This window comes from Salvelinus fontinalis, chromosome 39 (assembly GCF_029448725.1).
Source record: "Salvelinus fontinalis isolate EN_2023a chromosome 39, ASM2944872v1, whole genome shotgun sequence".
In the NCBI taxonomy this organism is placed as follows: Eukaryota; Metazoa; Chordata; class Actinopteri; order Salmoniformes; family Salmonidae; genus Salvelinus; species Salvelinus fontinalis.
The window spans coordinates 27,274,182-27,295,065 of NC_074703.1; the positions used below are offsets into that span (position 1 = coordinate 27,274,182).

Consider the following 20,884-nt stretch of genomic DNA (forward strand, 5'->3'; position numbering starts at 1 on the left):
AAGGATATGTCTCCCATCTCTCCAGGTAGAGCAGAAGGATATGTCTCCCATCTCTCCAGGTAGAGCAGAAGGATATGTCTCCCATCCCTCCAGGTAGAACAGAAGGACGTGTCTCCCATCTCTCCAGGTAGAGCAGAAGGATATGTCTCCCATCTCTCCAGGTAGAACAGAAGGACGTGTCTCCCATCCCTCCAGGTAGAACAGAAGGATATGTCTCCCATCCCTCCAGGTAGAGCAGAAGGATATGTCTCCCATCTCTCCAGGTAGAGCAGAAGGATATGTCTCCCATCTCTCCAGGTAGAACAGAAGGACGTGTCTCCCATCCCTCCAGGTAGAACAGAAGGATATGTCTCCCATCCCTCCAGGTAGAGCAGAAGGATATGTCTCCCATCTCTCCAGGTAGAGCAGAAGGATATGTCTCCCATCCCTCCAGGTAGAACAGAAGGATATGTCTCCCATCTCTCCAGGTAGAGCAGAAGGATATGTCTCCCATCTCTCCAGGTAGAGCAGAAGGATATGTCTCCCATCCCTCCAGGTAGAACAGAAGGACGTGTCTCCCATCCCTCCAGGTAGAACAGAAGGATATGTCTCCCATCTCTCCAGCTAGAGCAGAAGGACGTGTCTTCTGAGTCTTCCGGCCGTCATTCTCCACGCCGTCGACTGGCACCTAATTAGTCTTTCAGAGTGCTGCTTGGGTTGCGCCTGAATAAGTCATAAAACCCACACAGACGGGTTGTGTGTCACCGTGTACCTCTGAGTTTTGGTTGTAAGGACCACGTCATGTCTGTTGACGGATATTTTGTTGTTTAGTTTTAATGAATGAGTTGATGACTAAATGAATGGCGGTGTGGTCCTGTGCTTCATGCAGATAATACTGGGGGCATCACTGCTCCGTAACACACAGATAATACTGGGGGCATCACTGCTCCTTAACACACAGATAATACTGGGGGCATCACTGCTCCTTAACACACAGATAATACTGAGGGCATCACTGCTCCGTAACACACAGATAATACTGGGGGCATCACTGCTCCGTAACACACAGATAATACTGGGGGCATCACTGCTCCGTAACACACAGATAATACTGGGGGCATCACTGCTCCGTAACACACAGATAATACTGGGGGCATCACTGCTCCGTAACACACAGATAATACTGGGGGCATCACTGCTCCGTAACACACAGATAATACTGGGGGCATCATTGCTCCGTAACACACAGATAATACTGGGGGCATCACTGCTCCGTAACACACAGATAATACTGGGGGCATCACTGCTCCGTAACACACAGATAATACTGAGGGCATCACTGCTCCGTAACACACAGATAATACTGGGGGCATCACTGCTCCGTAACACACAGATCCCCCTCATCCCTCCCTCCATCCCTTCTCCCTCCATCATATATCCCCCATTTCTCCCTCCACCCCCATTTCTCCCTCCACCCCCCCCCCCCCCCTTTCTCCCTCCCAGACACACACACACTGCACTCATATAGGTCATAGGCTGCACAAAGATATCTCTTGTCTCCTGTTGGAATGGATTTCAGATTAATTAAAATGTGTTGGATTTATACGGGTGTCAGAACGGATTATGGGCCGTTGGTTGTGTGCTTTACATTCTAGTGTGTGTGTGTGTGTGTGTGTGTGTGTGTGTGTGTGTGTGTGTGTGTGTGTGTGTGTGTGTTACTTTCTATTCCAGATTCCTCCAATCCCTCTCTCATGGTGTGTGGATAATGTCAAAGGTTTAAAGAGGAGAAGGAGACATTTCTATTGGTTAGAATAGAGGAGCGAGAAGACATCTCTATTGGCCAGAATAGAGGAGAGGAGACATCTCTATTGGTTAGAATAGAGGAGGAGACATCTCTATTGGCCAGAATAGAGGAGAGGACACAGGGAGACATCTCTATTGGTTAGAATAGAATAGAATAGAATAGAGGACAGGGAGACATCTCTATTGGCCAGAATAGAGGAGAGAAGGAGACATCTCTATTGGCCAGAATAGAGGAGAGAAGGAGACATCTCTATTGGCCAGAATAGAGGAGAGGAGAAAAAGACATCTCTATGGCCAGAATAGAGGAGAGGAGAAGGAGACATCTATATTGGCCAGAATAGAGGAGAGGAGAAGGAGACATCTCTATTGGTTAGAATAGAGGAGACATCTCTATTGGTTAGAATAGAGGAGAGGAGACATCTCTATTGGTTAGAATAGAGGAGGAGACATCTCTATTGGTTAGAATAGAGGAGAGGAGACATCTCTATTGGTTAGAATAGAGGAGAGCAGACATCTCTATTGGTTAGAATACCTTGTAGCCGTTGGTTTAAAGGTTGTGTTGGCGGTGGTGTGTGTTGTAGGCTACTGACGCCATTCTAAATGTGCGTCTGAATGATAAAGTTGACCCTGGATGGAAGTAGCTGCTTCAGAACAGAGAATTCAGTACTTTATTTGACAGTTTCCAATGGTATTTACCCGGTATTTACCTGGTACTTACTAGGACATGATGCAGTAACACAGAATCCAACACAATTACTTTCTGAAAGAAATGTAATCGCTTCCTACACAGTCAAGTATGAAATATAAGTACTATTTTACTCTGGGACTCATCCTGTCCTCCTGTGTGCCAACAGTGTGACATGATCAATGTATAGTTTAATGAGTAATCAATAACCTGTTATACTGCATTACATTCTACTGAAAACTAAATGATCCATAATTCAGGTCTGTTCCAATTCAAATCTCTTTTCACATAGTGCAAGAATTGTCACAAGGCAAAGTGAATCAAACGACTCTTACCTACTGTAATTCTGTATCAATAAATATGCTCTTATACAGTCCTTGTAAAAGAGATTATATACAACAATCTCATCAACAAATCAGGACATTTCATAGAAAAACAATACAAAGTGGATGAATTATTACAGTTGCCATACATCATGAAGAGAAGCATTGACACACTTGTCATTGGACACTGGCCAGCCAGAGGAACTACAGTATGAGGTCTTCTTCTTCACTCACACCTCCGGTAGAAGTTGAAATGGTAGTCTGTGAACAGCGCCCCCATGAAGCCACGGTCGGTATTGCAGTCTGCCTGGCCCTGGGTGGAGATAGACCAAGATTGTCTATTACATTGACAAGTGACGGCTCTAACAGTGGAAATACTGTACAAGTCCTCAAAGACGGAAGGCAAGCGTGAGGAGGCGAGATCAGGTGGAACCATTCTAGCCAATGGCAGGGTAGATAGGCGTGTGCACAACAGGCCTTAGAGATAGAGAACTCATCTTTGTATCTGTGCCATTTTAGCTTCTGTGCCAGCATGGGCAGCATCTCCATTTTAAAGTAGTCAATTCTCTTCCTCTTCATTGGGAGATTGCTTCCATCTCATAGGAATCCCCACCCAGTTGACTACTTTAAAATGGTGGAACCCCTCAATGGCAATACCCATGCTAAAATGGGTTATAGCCATGTTGAGTTCTCCATCTATCCCTATGACAACAGTCACAAATCCGATATAAAGTATTTTTTTACCCCAAAGTTGCTGAAATGCCACGGGCGTTCACTTATATCTGTTTAACAACCTAACCATTACGAAAATTCTATTCGATCAAACAAGCCTCACGTAGCAAAATACAAATGACATTTTTTTGTTGACCAAATTCGACACTCTCTCATTGACCTTCATACAAAAATTCCTCACTTTTGTGGGCAGATTTTGAGCAGAGTAAAACCTCTCGTTTCACCTCTTCCTCTCTGAGATAGAGAATATTTACAGTCTGTTTTGGTCGGAAGCAAATCCTCAAATCAACCACACACACACACATACATTTGACTGTATGCCATCGTAAGCATAGGACATCTGGCATAGACTACTAAACCATGACAATGACAGAGTGTAGTCAAAGTTTGTTACAACATTAAATAACATCTCTGGGTGGCCTACAGTGACAGTTGTGAACTCTTGTTCAGTTTCCAATACCAGTGTGAGACGAGAGCATTACGGGTGAGACGAGAGCATTACGGGTGAGACGAGAGCATTATGGGTGAGACGAGAGCATTACGGGTGAGACGAGAGCATTACGGGTGAGACGAGAGCATTACGGTGAGACGGTGAGACGAGAGCATTACGGTGAGACGAGAGCATTACGGTGAGACGAGAGCATTACGGTGAGACGAGAGCATTACGGTGAGACGAGAGCATTACGGTGAGACGAGAGCATTACGGTGAGACGAGAGCATTACGGTGAGACGAGAGCATTACGGTGAGACAAGAGAATTGCGGTGAGACGAGAGCATTGCGGTGAGACGGTGAGACGAGAGCATTACGGTGAGACAAGAGAATTGCGGTGAGACGAGAGCATTGCGGTGAGACGGTGAGACGAGAGCATTACGGTGAGACGAGAGCATTACGGTGAGATGAGAGCATTACGGTGAGACGAGAGCATTACGGCGAGACGAGAGCATTACGGCGAGACGGTGAGACGAGAGCATTACGGTGGGTTGAGAGCATTACGGTGGGACGAGAACATTACGGTGAGACGAGATCATTACGATGAGACGAGAGCATTACGGCGAGACGAGAGCATTACGGTGGGACGGTGAGACGAGAGCATTACGGTGAGACGGTGAGACGAGAGCATTACGGTGAGACGAGAGCATTACGGTGAGATGGTGAGACAAGAGCATTACGGTGAGACGAGAGCATTACGGTGAGACGGTGAGACGAGAGTATTACGGTGAGACGAGAGCATTACGGTGAGACGAGAGCATTACGGTGAGATGGTGAGACAAGAGCATTACGGTGAGACGAGAGCATTACGTTGAGACGAGAGCATTACGTTGAGACGAGAGCATTACGGTGAGACGAGAACATTACGGTGAGACGAGAACATTACGGTGAGACGAGAACATTACGGTGAGACGAGAACATTACGGTGAGACGAGAGCATTACGGTGAGACGAGAGCATTACGGTGAGACGAGAGCATTACGGTGAGACGAGAGCATTACGGTGAGACGAGAGCATTACGGTGAGACGAGAGCATTACGGTGAGACGAGAGCATTACGGTGAGACGAGAACATTACGGTGAGACGAGAGCATTACGGTGAGACGAGAGCATTACGGTGAGACGAGAGCATTACGGTGGGTTGAGTAAATGGAGGGGGTGGTTATAACATAGTAATGTTTAACAACTCTGTTAGATTGTGGTGTTCAGATCGGGTCGTTTTCCCCCCACAACATACAACACGTAGTAGTTGTGAGGCTACTGGGACAGTGTCGTTTCACATTGATATTTTAGGAAAAGACACATTGAGAAATCTTTTAGTTCTTACAGCCACTGCTGAGCGGAAGTGGTAGGAGCTCCTGTAGACTCGAGACACTGGCAGAGGCCATTCATGGACGTAGCCCTGGAGAGAACAAAACAGAAACACATTCAACCTGTTTACTCTCTTTCTTTCTTACTTTTTATCATACAAAGAGCAGAGAGTTTGCAATTATCATACAGAGAGCAACCACAGTATAGTGTTGTCTGTGGATGCCATACCTGTGTATTTATGAAATTGTTTTCTTCGTTGGTTTGATCATGGTCCATCAAGGCAGAGCATTCAAACGTCTCATCGTGATGACACAGGTGGACAACCAGCAGCTCTGTAGTACTGCGTCAGAGGAGAGGAGACACCTAGTGGTCATTTACGGTACTTACAACAAACCCACAGTCCAAGTACCAAGTGCTCTGTGACCATTTGTAATCAGTGTGAGCAACAATGAGAGAATGTGCCTTATGCAGCTCTGTCTTAGAGGCCTTCATCTCCTCATACAGAACAGGAACTCCTGCCAGACTGGGTCCAATGTCTGATTCAGACAAAGCTTCAACGCTCGATTCAATCCGAAGCGCTGAAGATCCGCGGTATAGTGCAATTGACATTTAAAGGTAATTTCCCATTGAGACGACATACGCAGCAACTACGTGACGACAGTCTCCGCAAATGGCCGGAAACACTGCCTTTAAATTCCAAATTGCACCCTACTGCACTAAGGATTAAATGGATCCCTTTGTCTCACAAGTCCCCCGTGCATGGACTCTGAATGTCTGGGAGGATTCAGACCATCATCAGCCCCTGAGGTAAAATAACCTCTGGGAAACTCTCCCCTGCTCCTTCCAGAGTCCACAGTCAATGCCAATCTGTCCCCACTGCAGTGGGAAGACAAGTCCTATTGAATTATTGAAGTGGAAAACAAAGCGGAGACGAGAGGAAGCATGTCCCGCCTACTCACCTCATCTGGACAGTGACACGCATGTTGGTCGGGACGAACTTGCTGATAGGGATTTGGAAGGAGTAGTTTCCTGACCTGAATGGAGATGAAATATACCATCAGTTTGGCAGTTGGATTTTAAATCTATAAATGAGTTCAAACTGACTGAATACGTACCCACAGCTTCCCCTCTCACAGTACCGAGAGTCAATGATCTGTTCGTTTTCTTTGATCAAAAAAGACTTTATCGTTGTGTTTGTCCCTGAAAATAGAACAACAATCTGATGTCATACTCTAAAAGTATTGGGAAATAAACTCAGAAAACTTTGAAAATAACATATTTGGATTAGCATTCAAATGTGTCTTCAAACGTATGTGATAGAATTTGACTCACAATCTCCGGCACCTTTGATTTCTTCATTGAATTTGTCTTCCCCTTTATCTGAGAAGGCAGAATTGGAACCAAAACAAGTGGGATTACTGCATGTCACAAGCAGCACAATGCCAACACTTTATAGAGCATCAGAATTACGCCTCATTCAAGGTCGTCAACATGAAGGTTTTACGTCACGATAAGCTAGCATGAAGAAAGAGATACAGTGGTGACTGCTGTTGGTAAATGAAGACGGGGAGTAGCTAGCTCACCTGCTAGAGAGGGCCCGGTAGAGGGAGATACAGTGGAGGAGAGGAGGGCAGGAGAGATGGTGCTGGTATTATCCATGGCGGCTGTAGTGGGACAGCAGAACACTTCTTCACAGTAGATCAGGCTACAGAAGTCCACATCAGGGGTCCACGGGACAGGGGGGGTGGTTGGGCTTACTAATACATAAACAAACAAACACATAAACAAACAAGGGTCAATTTCCACAGAAAGGACTACTCATGACAGACCTCTTTGTACAATAAAATTGAATGAGACATCACAACGTTACAGTGACGAGACATCACAACGTTACTATGATAGAAGTAAAACTATATAAAGAGCATTTATGGGTTGTTTACCTAAGGTAGGCCTGACTGTTGTGGTGGAGAGAGGATGTTTACCTAAGGTAGACCTGACTGTTGTGGTGGAGAGAGGATGTTTACCTAAGGTAGACCTGACTGTTGTGGTGGAGAGGATGTTTACCTAAGGTAGACCTGACTGTTGTGATGTAGAGAGGATGTTTACCTAAGGTAGGTCTGACTGTTGTGGTGGAGAGAGGATGTTTACCTAAGGTAGACCTGACTGTTGTGGTGGAGAGAGGATGTTTACCTAAGGTAGGTCTGACTGTTGTGGTGTAGAGAGGATGTTTACCTAAGGTAGACCTGACTGTTGTGGTGTAGAGAGGATGTTTACCTAAGGTAGGTCTGACTGTTGTGATGTAGAGGATGTTTACCTAAGGTAGACCTGACTGTTGTGGTGTAGAGAGGATGTTTACCTAAGGTAGACCTGACTGTTGTGATGTAGAGAGGATGTTTACCTAAGGTAGACCTGACTGTTGTGGTGGAGAGAGGATGTTTACCTAAGGTAGACCTGACTGTTGTGATGGAGAGAGGATGTTTACCTAAGGTAGACCTGACTGTTGTGGTGTAGAGGTTGTTTACCTAAGGTAGACCTGACTGTTGTGGTGAAGAGAGGATGTTTACCTAAGGTAGGCCTGACTGTTGTGGTGTAGAGAGGATGTTTACCTAAGGTAGGCCTGACTGTTGTGGTGTAGAGAGGATGTTTACCTAAGGTAGACCTGACTGTTGTGTGTAGAGAGGATGTTTACCTAAGGTAGGCCTGACTGTTGTGGTGTAGAGAGGATGTTTACCTAAGGTAGACCTGACTGTTGTGGTGGAGAGAGGATGTTTACCTAAGGTAGACCTGACTGTTGTGGTGTAGAGGATGTTTACCTAAGGTAGACCTGACTGTTGTGGTGAAGAGAGGATGTTTACCTAAGGTAGACCTGACTGTTGTGGTGGAGAGAGGATGTTTACCTAAGGTAGACCTGACTGTTGTGGTGGAGAGAGGATGTTTACCTAAGGTAGACCTGACTGTTGTGGTGAAGAGAGGATGTTTACCTAAGGTAGACCTGACTGTTGTGGTGGAGAGAGGATGTTTACCTAAGGTAGGCCTGACTGTTGTGGTGGAGAGAGGATGTTTACCTAAGGTAGACCTGACTGTTGTGGTGTAGAGGATGTTTACCTAAGGTAGACCTGACTGTTGTGGTGGAGAGAGGATGTTTACCTAAGGTAGACCTGACTGTTGTGGTGTAGAGGATGTTTACCTAAGGTAGACCTGACTGTTGTGGTGTAGAGGTTGTTTATCTAAGGTAGACCTGACTGTTGTGGTGGAGAGAGGATGTTTACCTAAGGTAGACCTGACTGTTGTGGTGAAGAGAGGATGTTTACCTAAGGTAGACCTGACTGTTGTGGTGGAGAGAGGATGTTTACCTAAGGTAGGTCTGACTGTTGTGGTGGAGAGAGGATGTTTACCTAAGGTAGGTCTGACTGTTGTGGTGTAGAGGATGTTTACCTAAGGTAGACCTGACTGTTGTGGTGGAGAGAGGATGTTTACCTAAGGTAGACCTGACTGTTGTGGTGTAGAGGATGTTTACCTAAGGTAGACCTGACTGTTGTGGTGTAGAGGTTGTTTATCTAAGGTAGACCTGACTGTTGTGGTGGAGAGAGGATGTTTACCTAAGGTAGACCTGACTGTTGTGATGGAGAGAGGATGTTTACCTAAGGTAGACCTGACTGTTGTGATGTAGAGGGGTTGTTTACCTAAGGTAGACCTGACTGTTGTGGTGTAGAGGATGTTTACCTAAGGTAGACCTGACTGTTGTGGTGTAGAGAGGATGTTTACCTAAGGTAGACCTGCCTGTTGTGGTGTAGAGAGGATGTTTACCTAAGGTAAACCTGACTGTTGTGGAGAGAGGATGTTTACCTAAGGTAGACCTGACTGTTGTGGTGTAGAGGATGTTTACCTAAGGTAGACCTGACTGTTGTGATGTAGAGAGGATGTTTACCTAAGGTAGACCTGACTGTTGTGGTGTAGAGAGGATGTTTACCTAAGGTAGACCTGACTGTTGTGGTGGAGAGAGGATGTTTACCTAAGGTAGACCTGACTGTTGTGGTGTAGAGGTTGTTTACCTAAGGTAGGTCTGACTGTTGTGATGTAGAGAGGATGTTTACCTAAGGTAGGTCTGACTGTTGTGATGTAGAGAGGATGTTTACCTAAGGTAGGCCTGACTGTTGTGGTGTAGAGAGGATGTTTACCTAAGGTAGACCTGACTGTTGTGGTGTAGAGGTTGTTTACCTAAGGTAGGTCTGACTGTTGTGATGTAGAGAGGATGTTTACCTAAGGTAGGCCTGACTGTTGTGGTGTAGAGAGGATGCACAGTAGTCTCGTTGCTGCAAATCAAAAAACATGATATGACCTTTGAAATTAATTCCACATTCAGTTCTGGATAGCATTGTCACAGATGATAATAAAGTTGGAGTCTCAGTAGTATTCTTGGCACCCTAGACTTGGCAAATAAAGGATGGCAGCAACTGTAGTCTGTGAAGCCAGTTCAGTGGTGTGTCTTACGTGCTTCCAGGAAACAGCATGCCGGAGTCGTCTCTCAGAGTCAGCATGTAGAGAGCTGTGATGGCAATAGAACTGTGGAAGAGACATAGGGACGTCATAACACTTCATTATCGTGCTAAAGGATTATTATTTATATTACATTATCATGCTAAAGGGTTATTATTTATATTATCATGCTAAAGGGTTATTTATATTATATTATCATGCTAAAGGATTATTATTTATATTACATTATCATGCTAAAGGGTTATTTATATTACATTATCATGCTAAAGGGTTATTATTTATATTATATTATCACGCTAAAGGGTTATTATTTATATTATCATGCTAAAGGGTTATTATTTATATTATCATGCTAAAGGGTTATTTATATTATATTATCATGCTAAAGGGTTATTATTTATATTATCATGCTTAAGAGTTATTATTTATATCATATTATCATGCTAAAGGGTTATTATTTATATTATCATGCTTAAGGGTTATTATTTATATTATATTATCATGCTAAAGGGTTATTATTTATATTATCATGCTAAAGAGTTATTATTTATATCATATTATCACGCTAAAGGGTTATTTATATTATATTATCATGCTAAAGGGTTATTATTTATATTATCATGCTAAAGAGTTATTATTTATATCATATTATCATGCTAAAGGGTTATTATTTATATTATCATGCTTAAGGGTTATTATTTATATTATATTATCATGCTAAAGGGTTATTATTTATATTATCATGCTAAAGGGTTATTATTTATATTATCATGCTTAAGGGTTATTATTTATATCATATTATCATGCTAAAGGGTTATTATTTATATTATCATGCTAAAGGAATATTATTTATATTATCATGCTAAAGGGTTATTATTTATATTATCATGCTTAAGGGTTATTATTTATATTATCATGCTAAAGGGTTATTATTTATATTATCATGCTAAAGGATTATTATTTATATTATCATGCTTAAGGGTTATTATTTATATTATCATGCTTACGGGTTATTATTTATGTTATCATGCTTACGGGTTATTATTTATATTATATTATCATGCTAAAGGGTTATTATTTATATTATCATGCTTAAGGGTTATTATTTATATTATATTATCATGCTTATGGGTTATTATTTATATTATATTATCATGCTAAAGGGTTATTATTTACATTATCATGCTAAAGGGTTATTATTTATATTATATTATCATGCTTATGGGTTATTATTTATATTATATTATCATGCTAAAGGGTTATTATTTATATTATATTATCATGCTAAAGGATTATTATTTATATTATATTATCATGCTAAAGGGTTATTATTTATATTATATTATCATTTTAAAGGGTAATTATTTATATTATATTATCATGCTAAAGGGTTATTATTTATATTATATTATCATGCTTACGGGTTATTATTTATATTATCATGCTTAAGGGTTATTATTTATATTATATTATCACGCTTAAGGGTTATTATTTATATTATATTATCATGCTAAAAGGATATTATTTATATTATCATTCTTAGGGGTTATTATTTATATTATCATGCTAAAGGGTTATTATTTATATTATATTATCATGCTTATGGGTTATTATTTATATTATATTATCATGCTAAAGGGTTATTATTTACATTATCATGCTAAAGGGTTATTATTTATATTATATTATCATGCTTATGGGTTATTATTTATATTATATTATCATGCTAAAGGGTTATTATTTATATTATATTATCATGCTAAAGGGTTATTATTTATATTATATTATCATGCTAAAGGGTTATTATTTATATTATATTATCATGCTAAAGGGTTATTATTTATATTATATTATCATGCTTACGGGTTATTATTTATATTATCACGCTTAAGGGTTATTATTTATATTATCACGCTTAAGGGTTATTATTTATATTATATTATCACGCTTAAGGGTTATTATTTATATTATATTATCATGCTAAAAGGATATTATTTATATTATCATGCTTAGGGGTTATTATTTATATTATCATGCTAAATGGTTATTATTTATATCATATTATCATGCTAAAGGGTTATTATTTATATCATATTATCATGCTTAAGGGTTATTATTTATATTATATTATCATGCTAAAGGGTTATTATTTATATAATATTATCATGCAAAAGGGTTATTATTTATATTATATTATCATGCTAAAGGGTTATTATTTATATTATATTATCATGCTAAAGGGTTATTATTTATATTATCATGCTAAAGGATTATTATTTATATTATATTATCATGCTAAAGGGTTATTATTTATTTTATATTATCATGCTAAAGGGTTATTATTTATATTATATTATCATGCTAAAGGGTTATTATTTATATCATATTATCATGCTAAAGAGTTATTATTTATATTATCATGCTAAAGGATTATTATTTATATTATATTATCATGCTTAAGGGTTATTATTTATATTATATTATCATGCTAAAGGGTTATTATTTATATTATCATGCTTAAGGGTTATTATTTATATTATCATGCTTAAGGGTTATTATTTATATTATATTATCACGCTTAAGGGTTATTATTTATATTATATTATCACGCTAAAGGGTTATTATTTATATTATATTATCACGCTTAAGGGTTATTATTTATATTATATTATCACGCTTAAGGGTTATTATTTATATTATCACGCTAAAGGGTTATTATATCATATTATATTATCATGCTAAAGGATTATTATTTATATTATATTATCATGCTATTATCACCTGACTGTTGTGGTGTAGAGAGGATGTTTACCTAAGGTAAACCTGACTGTTGTGGAGAGAGGATGTTTACCTAAGGTAGACCTGACTGTTGTGGTGTAGAGGATGTTTACCTAAGGTAGACCTGACTGTTGTGGTGTAGAGAGGATGTTTACCTAAGGTAGACCTGACTGTTGTGATGTAGAGAGGATGTTTACCTAAGGTAGACCTGACTGTTGTGGTGTAGAGAGGGTGTTTACCTAAGGTAGACCTGACTGTTGTGGTGTAGAGAGGATGTTTACCTAAGGTAGACCTGACTGTTGTGGTGTAGAGGATGTTTACCTAAGGTAGACCTGACTGTTGTGGTGGAGAGGATGTTTACCTAAGGTAGGCCTGACTGTTGTGGTGTAGAGAGGATGTTTACCTAAGGTAGACCTGAAGAGTTATTATTTATATTATCATGCTAAAGGATTATTATTTATATTATATTATCATGCTAAAGGGTTATTATTTATATTATCATGCTTAAGGGTTATTATTTATATTATCATGCTTAAGGGTTATTATTTATATTATATTATCGCGCTTAAGGGTTATTATTTATATTATATTATCATGCTAAAGGATTATTATTTATATTATATTATCATGCTAAAGGGTTATTATTTATATTATCATGCTAAAGGATTATTGTTTATATCATATTATCATGCTAAAGGGTATTATTTATATTATCATGCTAAAGGGTTATTATTTATATTATATTATCATGCTAAAGGATTATTATTTATATTATCATGCTTAAGGGTTATTATTTATATTACATTATCATGCTAAAGGGTTATTATTTATATTATCATGCTTAAGGGTTATTATTTATATTATCATGCTTAAGGGTTATTATTTATATTATATTATCACGCTTAAGGGTTATTATTTATATTATCATGCTTAAGGGTTATTATTTTTATTATATTATCACGCTTAAGGGTTATTATTTATATTATATTATCACGCTAAAGGGTTATTATTTATATTATATTATCATGCTAAAGGGTTATTATTTATATTATCACGCTAAAGGGTTATTATTTATATTATCATGCTAAAGGGTTATTATTTATATTATCATGCTTAAGGGTTATTATTTATATTATATTATCACGCTTAAGGGTTATTATTTATATTATATTATCATGCTAAAGGGTTATTATTTATGTCATATTATCATGCTAAAGGGTTATTATTTATATCATATTATCATGCTAAAGGGTTATTATTTATATTATATTATCACGCTTAAGGGTTATTATTTATATTATCATGCTAAAGGGTTATTATTTATATTATCATGCTAAAGGGTTATTATTTATATTATATTATCATGCTTAAGGGTTATTATTTATATTATCATGCTTAAGGGTTATTATTTATATTATATTATCACGCTTAAGGGTTATTATTTATATTATCATGCTAAAGGGTTATTATTTATATTATATTATCATGCTAAAGGGTTATTATTTATATTATATTATCATGCTTATGGGTTATTATTTATATTATATTATCATGCTAAAGGGTTATTATTTATATCATATTATCATGCTAAAGGATTATTATTTATATTATATTATCATGCTAAAGGGTTATTATTTATATTATCATGCTAAAGGATTATTGTTTATATCATATTATCATGCTAAAGGGTTATTATTTATATTATCATGCTAAAGGGTTATTATTTATATTATATTATCATGCTAAAGGATTATTATTTATATTATCATGCTTAAGGGTTATTATTTATATTACATTATCATGCTAAAGGGTTATTATTTATATTATCATGCTTAAGGGTTATTATTTATATTATCATGCTTAAGGGTTATTATTTATATTATATTATCACGCTTAAGGGTTATTATTTATATTATCATGCTTAAGGGTTATTATTTTTATTATATTATCACGCTTAAGGGTTATTATTTATATTATATTATCACGCTAAAGGGTTATTATTTATATTATATTATCATGCTAAAGGGTTATTATTTATATTATCACGCTAAAGGGTTATTATTTATATTATCATGCTAAAGGGTTATTATTTATATTATCATGCTTAAGGGTTATTATTTATATTATATTATCACGCTTAAGGGTTATTATTTATATTATATTATCATGCTAAAGGGTTATTATTTATGTCATATTATCATGCTAAAGGGTTATTATTTATATCATATTATCATGCTAAAGGGTTATTATTTATATTATATTATCACGCTTAAGGGTTATTATTTATATTATCATGCTAAAGGGTTATTATTTATATTATCATGCTAAAGGGTTATTATTTATATTATATTATCATGCTTAAGGGTTATTATTTATATTATCATGCTTAATGGATATTATTTATATTATCACGCTAAAGGGTAATTATTTATATTATATTGTCATGCTAAAGGGTTATTATTTATATTATCATGCTAAAGGGTTATTATTTATATTATCATGCTAAAGGGTTATTATTTACATTATCATGCTAAAGGGTTATTATTTATATTATCACGCTTAAGGGTTATTATTTATATTATATTATATGCTAAAGGGTTATTATTTATATTATCATGCTTAAGGGTTATTATTTATATTATCATGCTAAAGGGTTATTATTTATATTATCATGCTAAAGGGTTATTATTTATATCATATTATCATGCTAAAGGGTTATTATTTATATTATCATGCTAAAGGGTTATTATTTATATTATCATGCTAAAGGGTTATAATTTATATTATCATGCTTAAGGGTTATTATTTATATTATATTATATGCTAAAGGGTTATTATTTATATTATCATGCTTAAGGGTTATTATTTATATTATCATGCTAAAGGGTTATTATTTACGTTATCATGCTTAAGGGTAATTATTTATATTATATTATCATGCTTATGGGTTATTATTTATATTATATTATCATGCTAAAGGGTTATTATTTATATCATATTATCATGCTAAAGGGTTATTATTTATATTATATTATCATGCTTAAGGGTTATTATTTATATTATCCATTACTTAGGTTACCATGGCTATGCCCCCGTTGATGACAATGCCCCCATCCACAGGGGTCGAGTGGTCACAGAATGGTTTGATGAGCATGAAAACGATGTAAACCATATGCCATGGCCGTCTCAGTCACCACATCTCAACCCAATTAAACATTTCTGGTAGATTCTGGAGCGGCGCCTGAGACCACCGTCAACAAAACACCAAATGATGAAATGTCTGGTGGAAGAATGATGTCACATCCCTCTAATAGAGTTTCAGACACTTGTATAATCTATGTCAAGGTGCATTGATGCTGTTCTGGCTGGTGCTGACCCAACGCCCTAGTAAGACACTTCATGTTTCCTTTATTATGGCAGTTACCTGTATATTGCAGTGCTTCAATATCCAGAGGTATTTTCTAACAAAGCCGTCATACTTTTTGTTTCACTATGAAACTAATATAAATATCTGCTCCTCAGTTGTAACAGGAAGTCTTACCAGAAAGCCAATGTTGCGACCAGAATGATCATGCTGACTTGGACAAACTTGTGTTTTAAGCAGCGGTGGAACTTTGCCTACAAGAGAATAAATATAAATGGTATTAGTTTGATTCAGACTTGCTGTACACCTGTTCTTATACAAGTATACAGTCTTTCTGCAGTTCTACCTCACCTTGACAGATTTGAGAGGTGTTGGCTTCTGGGGTGGTGGAACACTGCTGTGTCTGTTCATTTTCCTGTGTAACACAACACATGTATGTATATTATCAACACAACACGTTAAATAATGACAGTTGAAACACAGCACGTTAAATAATGACAGTTGAAACACAGCACGTTAAATAATGACAGTTGAATCACAACACGTTAAATAATGACAGTTGAAACACAGCACGTTAAATAATGACAGTTGAAACACAGCACGTTAAATAATGACAGTTGGAAATGTATTAGGAATCCAAAGAATATTGAGCATTCCCTATCCAGTCCATTACAGGTAGAAACTAAGTCCTTCCATAAGGCGAGATTCCTAAACTACAGTAACGTGGAGATATTTGACAGTACAGAGGGCATAAAGCAGAAGCCGTAGGGCTGTTATGGTTGAGCTGAGAAAGCTTTGATGGTCCCCATGAGAGTGACCCTGGTCAAAGACAGACACACAACACATCCAGAGGTCAACCATCCTCAGTACCCCTCTGTCTCATACACACCAGGCTGTATCACAACCGGCTGTCATTGGGAGTCCCATAGGGCGGCGCACAATTGGCCCAGCGTCTTCCGGGTTTGGCCGGTGTAGGCTGTCATTGTAAATAAGAATTTGTTCTTAACTGACTTGCCTAGTTAAATAAAGGTGAAATAAAATGTAAGAAATTGTTTAAAGACAGCAGGGATCTGAAAACAGAGTCTCTGAGTACCTGACTAAACTGATTGACTGTATGTAATAAAAAGAAATGTTATTATGTTGGGTGAAAATCTCTCAGTGTCTCCGAATGATTTTGAAAACTGAAAGAGAACTTGTAGGCAATAGGCCATAGAGAATAGCACCCCCTGGTGGTACTGTGACATTACCCTTTAGTGCTGCTGTTAGCAGGGTTGCTGCTGGAGCGCAGGCCGCCCGTGTTCTTCAGCTTGGCTGACCGTGTGTTCCACTCCTCCAGGTCCTGAATCCTGTTCTCCAGGTTGTCAGTCAGCTTACACAGCTGCTTCACAGCCCCGACATTCTCCATGAAGATCTGCTCCTATGGGGGACAAATAGAAATGGTACAATACATTGTTCTTCATAGTAAAACGTTTTTTAATTTTTTTAATTGAACCTTTATTTAACTTGGCAAGTCAGTTAAGAACAAATTCTTATTTACAATGATGGTCTACCGGGGGAACAGTGGGTTAACTGCCTTGTTCAGGGGCACAAAGACAGATTTTTATCTTGTCAGCTCGGGGATTCAATCCAGCAACCTTTCGGTTACTGGCCCAACGCTCTAACCACTAGGCTACCTGCCGCCACAAAGTGGGACCATAACTCTGACAGATCTCTTGGCAATCCTCATACTGATTATCACACTGATCATATATTATCAGTGTAACAGTATAACTTTAAACCGTCCCCTCGCCCCGACCCGGGCGCGAACCAGGGACCCTCTGCACACATCAACAACGGTTGCCCACGAAGCACGGTCGTTACCCATCGCTCCACAAAGGCCGAGGCCCTTGCAAAGCAAGGGGCAACACTACTTAAGTCTCAGAGCAAGTGACGTAACTGATTGAAATGCTACTAGCGCGTACCCGCTAACTAGCTAGCCATTTCACATCCGTTACATCAGGTCTTAAATTTCGTGGGAAAGGACACTTACTTTGTCCACCATGAGAAAGTTGTGGATCTTCTCTCCGTCGCTGCAGGTGACGTCCCCCACCGATTGGACAGCAGTAGGCAGCAGCTCCTTCACCTCTTGGGCTATGATGCCTGTTTCATGTATGTGATCGATCCCCATCTTTGAGGCGAACTCAGGCTTGTAGTCATACTCCACGATCCTCATCTGAGATATCCTCTTCAACTGTTCTGTTGAATCCACCTACACAGTTGAAATATTATCCCGTCAGGTAAGATATCATTCCCTGGGCCACTGAAGGCATTTCTATGTTCCTTCCTGTTATTTCACACCAAAACCATTATTTTGACAGCTATTATATAAGAGCATGCATGTGCTGCTTCCTACCTCTTGTATGTTGTGTTTGGCGCGGCGGTCAGAGGGGTGCATAACCTGCCCCATGATCTTAGCGTTGCCGCAGACCACCAGGGCTTCATCGGGGGTGTCTGTGTTGATGCCCACCCTCCCCTGGCACACCACCGCGTCCGGAGCCTGTCCTCGTTGCCACAACACCTCACTGTCGTTCTCAAACTGGCCCGGGTTCGACGCCTGTAGTGGAGGAACACGGAAGAGGTTAGAGTTCTGGTTACGGTTGGTTCCATTTAGATCACGGTGTATTCTAAAACTAATTGTCCAATGGAAACATGGTAGGAACAACAGTTTATTTAATTTTATTGTATTCTTTATTTAATCTTCATTTTAGCAAGGAGTCCCATGCTTTAGTATGCTTTAGTACTTAGTGCTTGAGTCCCATGCTTTTAAATGCTTTAGTACAGGGTTCCCCAACTGGCGGCCTGCGTGCCAAATTTGGCCCCTGGGTGGTCTCATTTGGTGCCCCAAGTTTTCTGACCAAAAACCCCATCTGCTCAACAGTTGATGATCCCTGCTTTAGTACTTTTGGTTCAGTACTTACCCTGACTATGATCCTCTCTGACATGAATGCTATCAGCAGGTAACTCTCTTCCCTCACTGTGGCGTACAGACCCACCACCATCAGGAAGTACCTGGTCATAACACAAGGACACATGGAAAGACATGTTGAAACTTCTCTTTCAACGAGGATATTAGTATGTAAAGGGATTTTTTAGAGGGTCTGAGTAACAACATGGTAACAACATGGTAACAACATGGTAACAACATGTAATAACCAACCTCTGGTCAGGGTTGGGTTTTCCCTTTTTCCTCATGTTGTTGGCAGTGGTCTCACTGAAGTGCAGTCTTCCCAGAGTAACTCTAGTGATCTTGTCCCCTGGTAGACTCACTCTGGGGGATGAGACATTATTCAGAAATTTAGGACAGAGAGTAACTCTAGTGATCTTGTCCCCTGGTAGACTCACTCTGAGGGATGAGACATTATTCAGAAATTTAGGACCGAGATTCAATCCAAATCGCCCCCTTTTTTGGTTATGCACCATATACCTTTTAAAGGCAATGTTCCTGCGTAGGCGGAGACCGCATTTACAGTAAACGCTGTATATGACGGCTCAACGGGAATTTACCTTTAAAAAGTCAAACGTGCTATTACGTGGAGCTACCGCTGATAGGATGAATCTCAGCCATAGTTCTGTGGAGATCTGCCTTTCTAATCACTATTGTGTCATTGTTCAGATTTGAATGACAGATTACACTCACAACATTGAACACACCAGTCTACAGTAAATAGTATAATGAAATGGAGGACAGGACACTCACTTGACTGGCAGGAATGGTTTCTTGCTGCGATCAGGCTGTGACTGTTCTATGGTGACTTTGTGAGTCTGTGCCTCAAGCTGCAGAGACAGAACAAATGCTCAAAGTATCGCTAACTAGCATAACTAGCAAGGTTGGGGAGTGACGGGTGACATTTAGAAAGTAACCTACCCAACCCTGCTAACTTACATACTAACAAAAAAAACGAGTGCTTTTAATGCCTCTGCATCATGTGAAGTCGTCTGCAGAGGTCAGACGCTGACGTTCCCGGGGAGATGGTGTTAAACTAACCTTCACACCAAACACCTTGACGTGGAAGCTCTCTATTGGCGCAGCGCCGATGGGGGTCTTGACGTACAGGGGGTCTCCGGACATCCCTACGTGAACCGTGACCTGGAAGTGGTTCTTTTTCTGACACACAAAGGCCTCGTCAGCTGTGGAGTAGTTGAAACCTTTATCGGTGTCGACATGGTAACCGGGGGAAGGGCTGTGGAGAGACAATAGAGCGAGCTACACTGAGTGACAAAACATTAAGAACACCTGCTCTTTCCATGACATAGACTGACCAGGTGTATCCAGGTGAAAGTTATGACCCCTTACTGATGTCACTTGTTAAATCCACTTCAATCAGTGTAGATGAAGGGGAGGAGACGGGTTAGAGAAGGATTTTTAAACCTTGAGACAATTGAGACATGGATGATGTATGTGTCAGAGGGTGAACGGGCAAGACAAAAGATTTAAGTGCCTTTGAACAGGGTGGCCCTTAGCTGTGGTATATTGGTAATATACCACAAACCTATGAGATGCCTTTTTGCTATTATAAACTGGTTACCAACGTAATTAGAATAGTAAAAATACATGTTTCGTCATACTCGTGGTATACGGTCTGATATACCACAGCTTTCAGCCAATCAGCATTCAGGGCTCAAACCACCCAGTTTATAATTATGAATGATCAAGTACGATAAGAATAACATACAGTAGAAGTCAATTGTGTCCATTTCAGTCAATAATTTAACCAAATGGGGTTTGTTTACAATGACTCATGACTAAACCATTTTCCCGCTGGCTAAGAAATGACAAAGATATTACTGATGAGTTATGACATGGTCAGACGTAGAAAGGGAAAAATATTTGTTCGGCCCTGCGCTTAACTTTAACAAAATCAGTCCCTTAAAAGAATGTAGCGTT

At 38.8% G+C, this 20,884-nt stretch overlaps 1 protein-coding gene across 2 annotated transcripts in view; it reads right to left on the reverse strand.

Annotated features, from left to right (window-relative positions):
* Positions 1-2,436: 2,436 nt before the first annotated feature.
* LOC129838546 (myelin regulatory factor-like protein) overlaps positions 2,437-20,884 on the reverse strand; it is a 35,571-nt gene continuing 17,123 nt past the window's right edge. For both annotated transcript variants that reach the window (XM_055905597.1, XM_055905596.1), the window contains exons 7-24: positions 19,985-20,180; positions 19,697-19,773; positions 19,157-19,267; positions 18,918-19,008; positions 18,353-18,553; positions 17,990-18,208; positions 17,208-17,377; positions 16,312-16,375; positions 16,138-16,214; positions 9,813-9,884; positions 9,582-9,634; positions 6,905-7,078; positions 6,654-6,701; positions 6,437-6,521; positions 6,281-6,355; positions 5,550-5,661; positions 5,338-5,412; positions 2,437-3,103 (exon numbers count right to left, since the gene is read on the reverse strand). In XM_055905597.1, the coding sequence (XP_055761572.1) occupies positions 3,017-3,103; positions 5,338-5,412; positions 5,550-5,661; positions 6,281-6,355; positions 6,437-6,521; positions 6,654-6,701; positions 6,905-7,078; positions 9,582-9,634; positions 9,813-9,884; positions 16,138-16,214; positions 16,312-16,375; positions 17,208-17,377; positions 17,990-18,208; positions 18,353-18,553; positions 18,918-19,008; positions 19,157-19,267; positions 19,697-19,773; positions 19,985-20,180 (1,987 nt within the window). In that variant the 3' untranslated portion in view covers positions 2,437-3,016. The remainder of the gene's footprint in view (positions 3,104-5,337; positions 5,413-5,549; positions 5,662-6,280; positions 6,356-6,436; positions 6,522-6,653; positions 6,702-6,904; positions 7,079-9,581; positions 9,635-9,812; positions 9,885-16,137; positions 16,215-16,311; positions 16,376-17,207; positions 17,378-17,989; positions 18,209-18,352; positions 18,554-18,917; positions 19,009-19,156; positions 19,268-19,696; positions 19,774-19,984; positions 20,181-20,884) is intronic.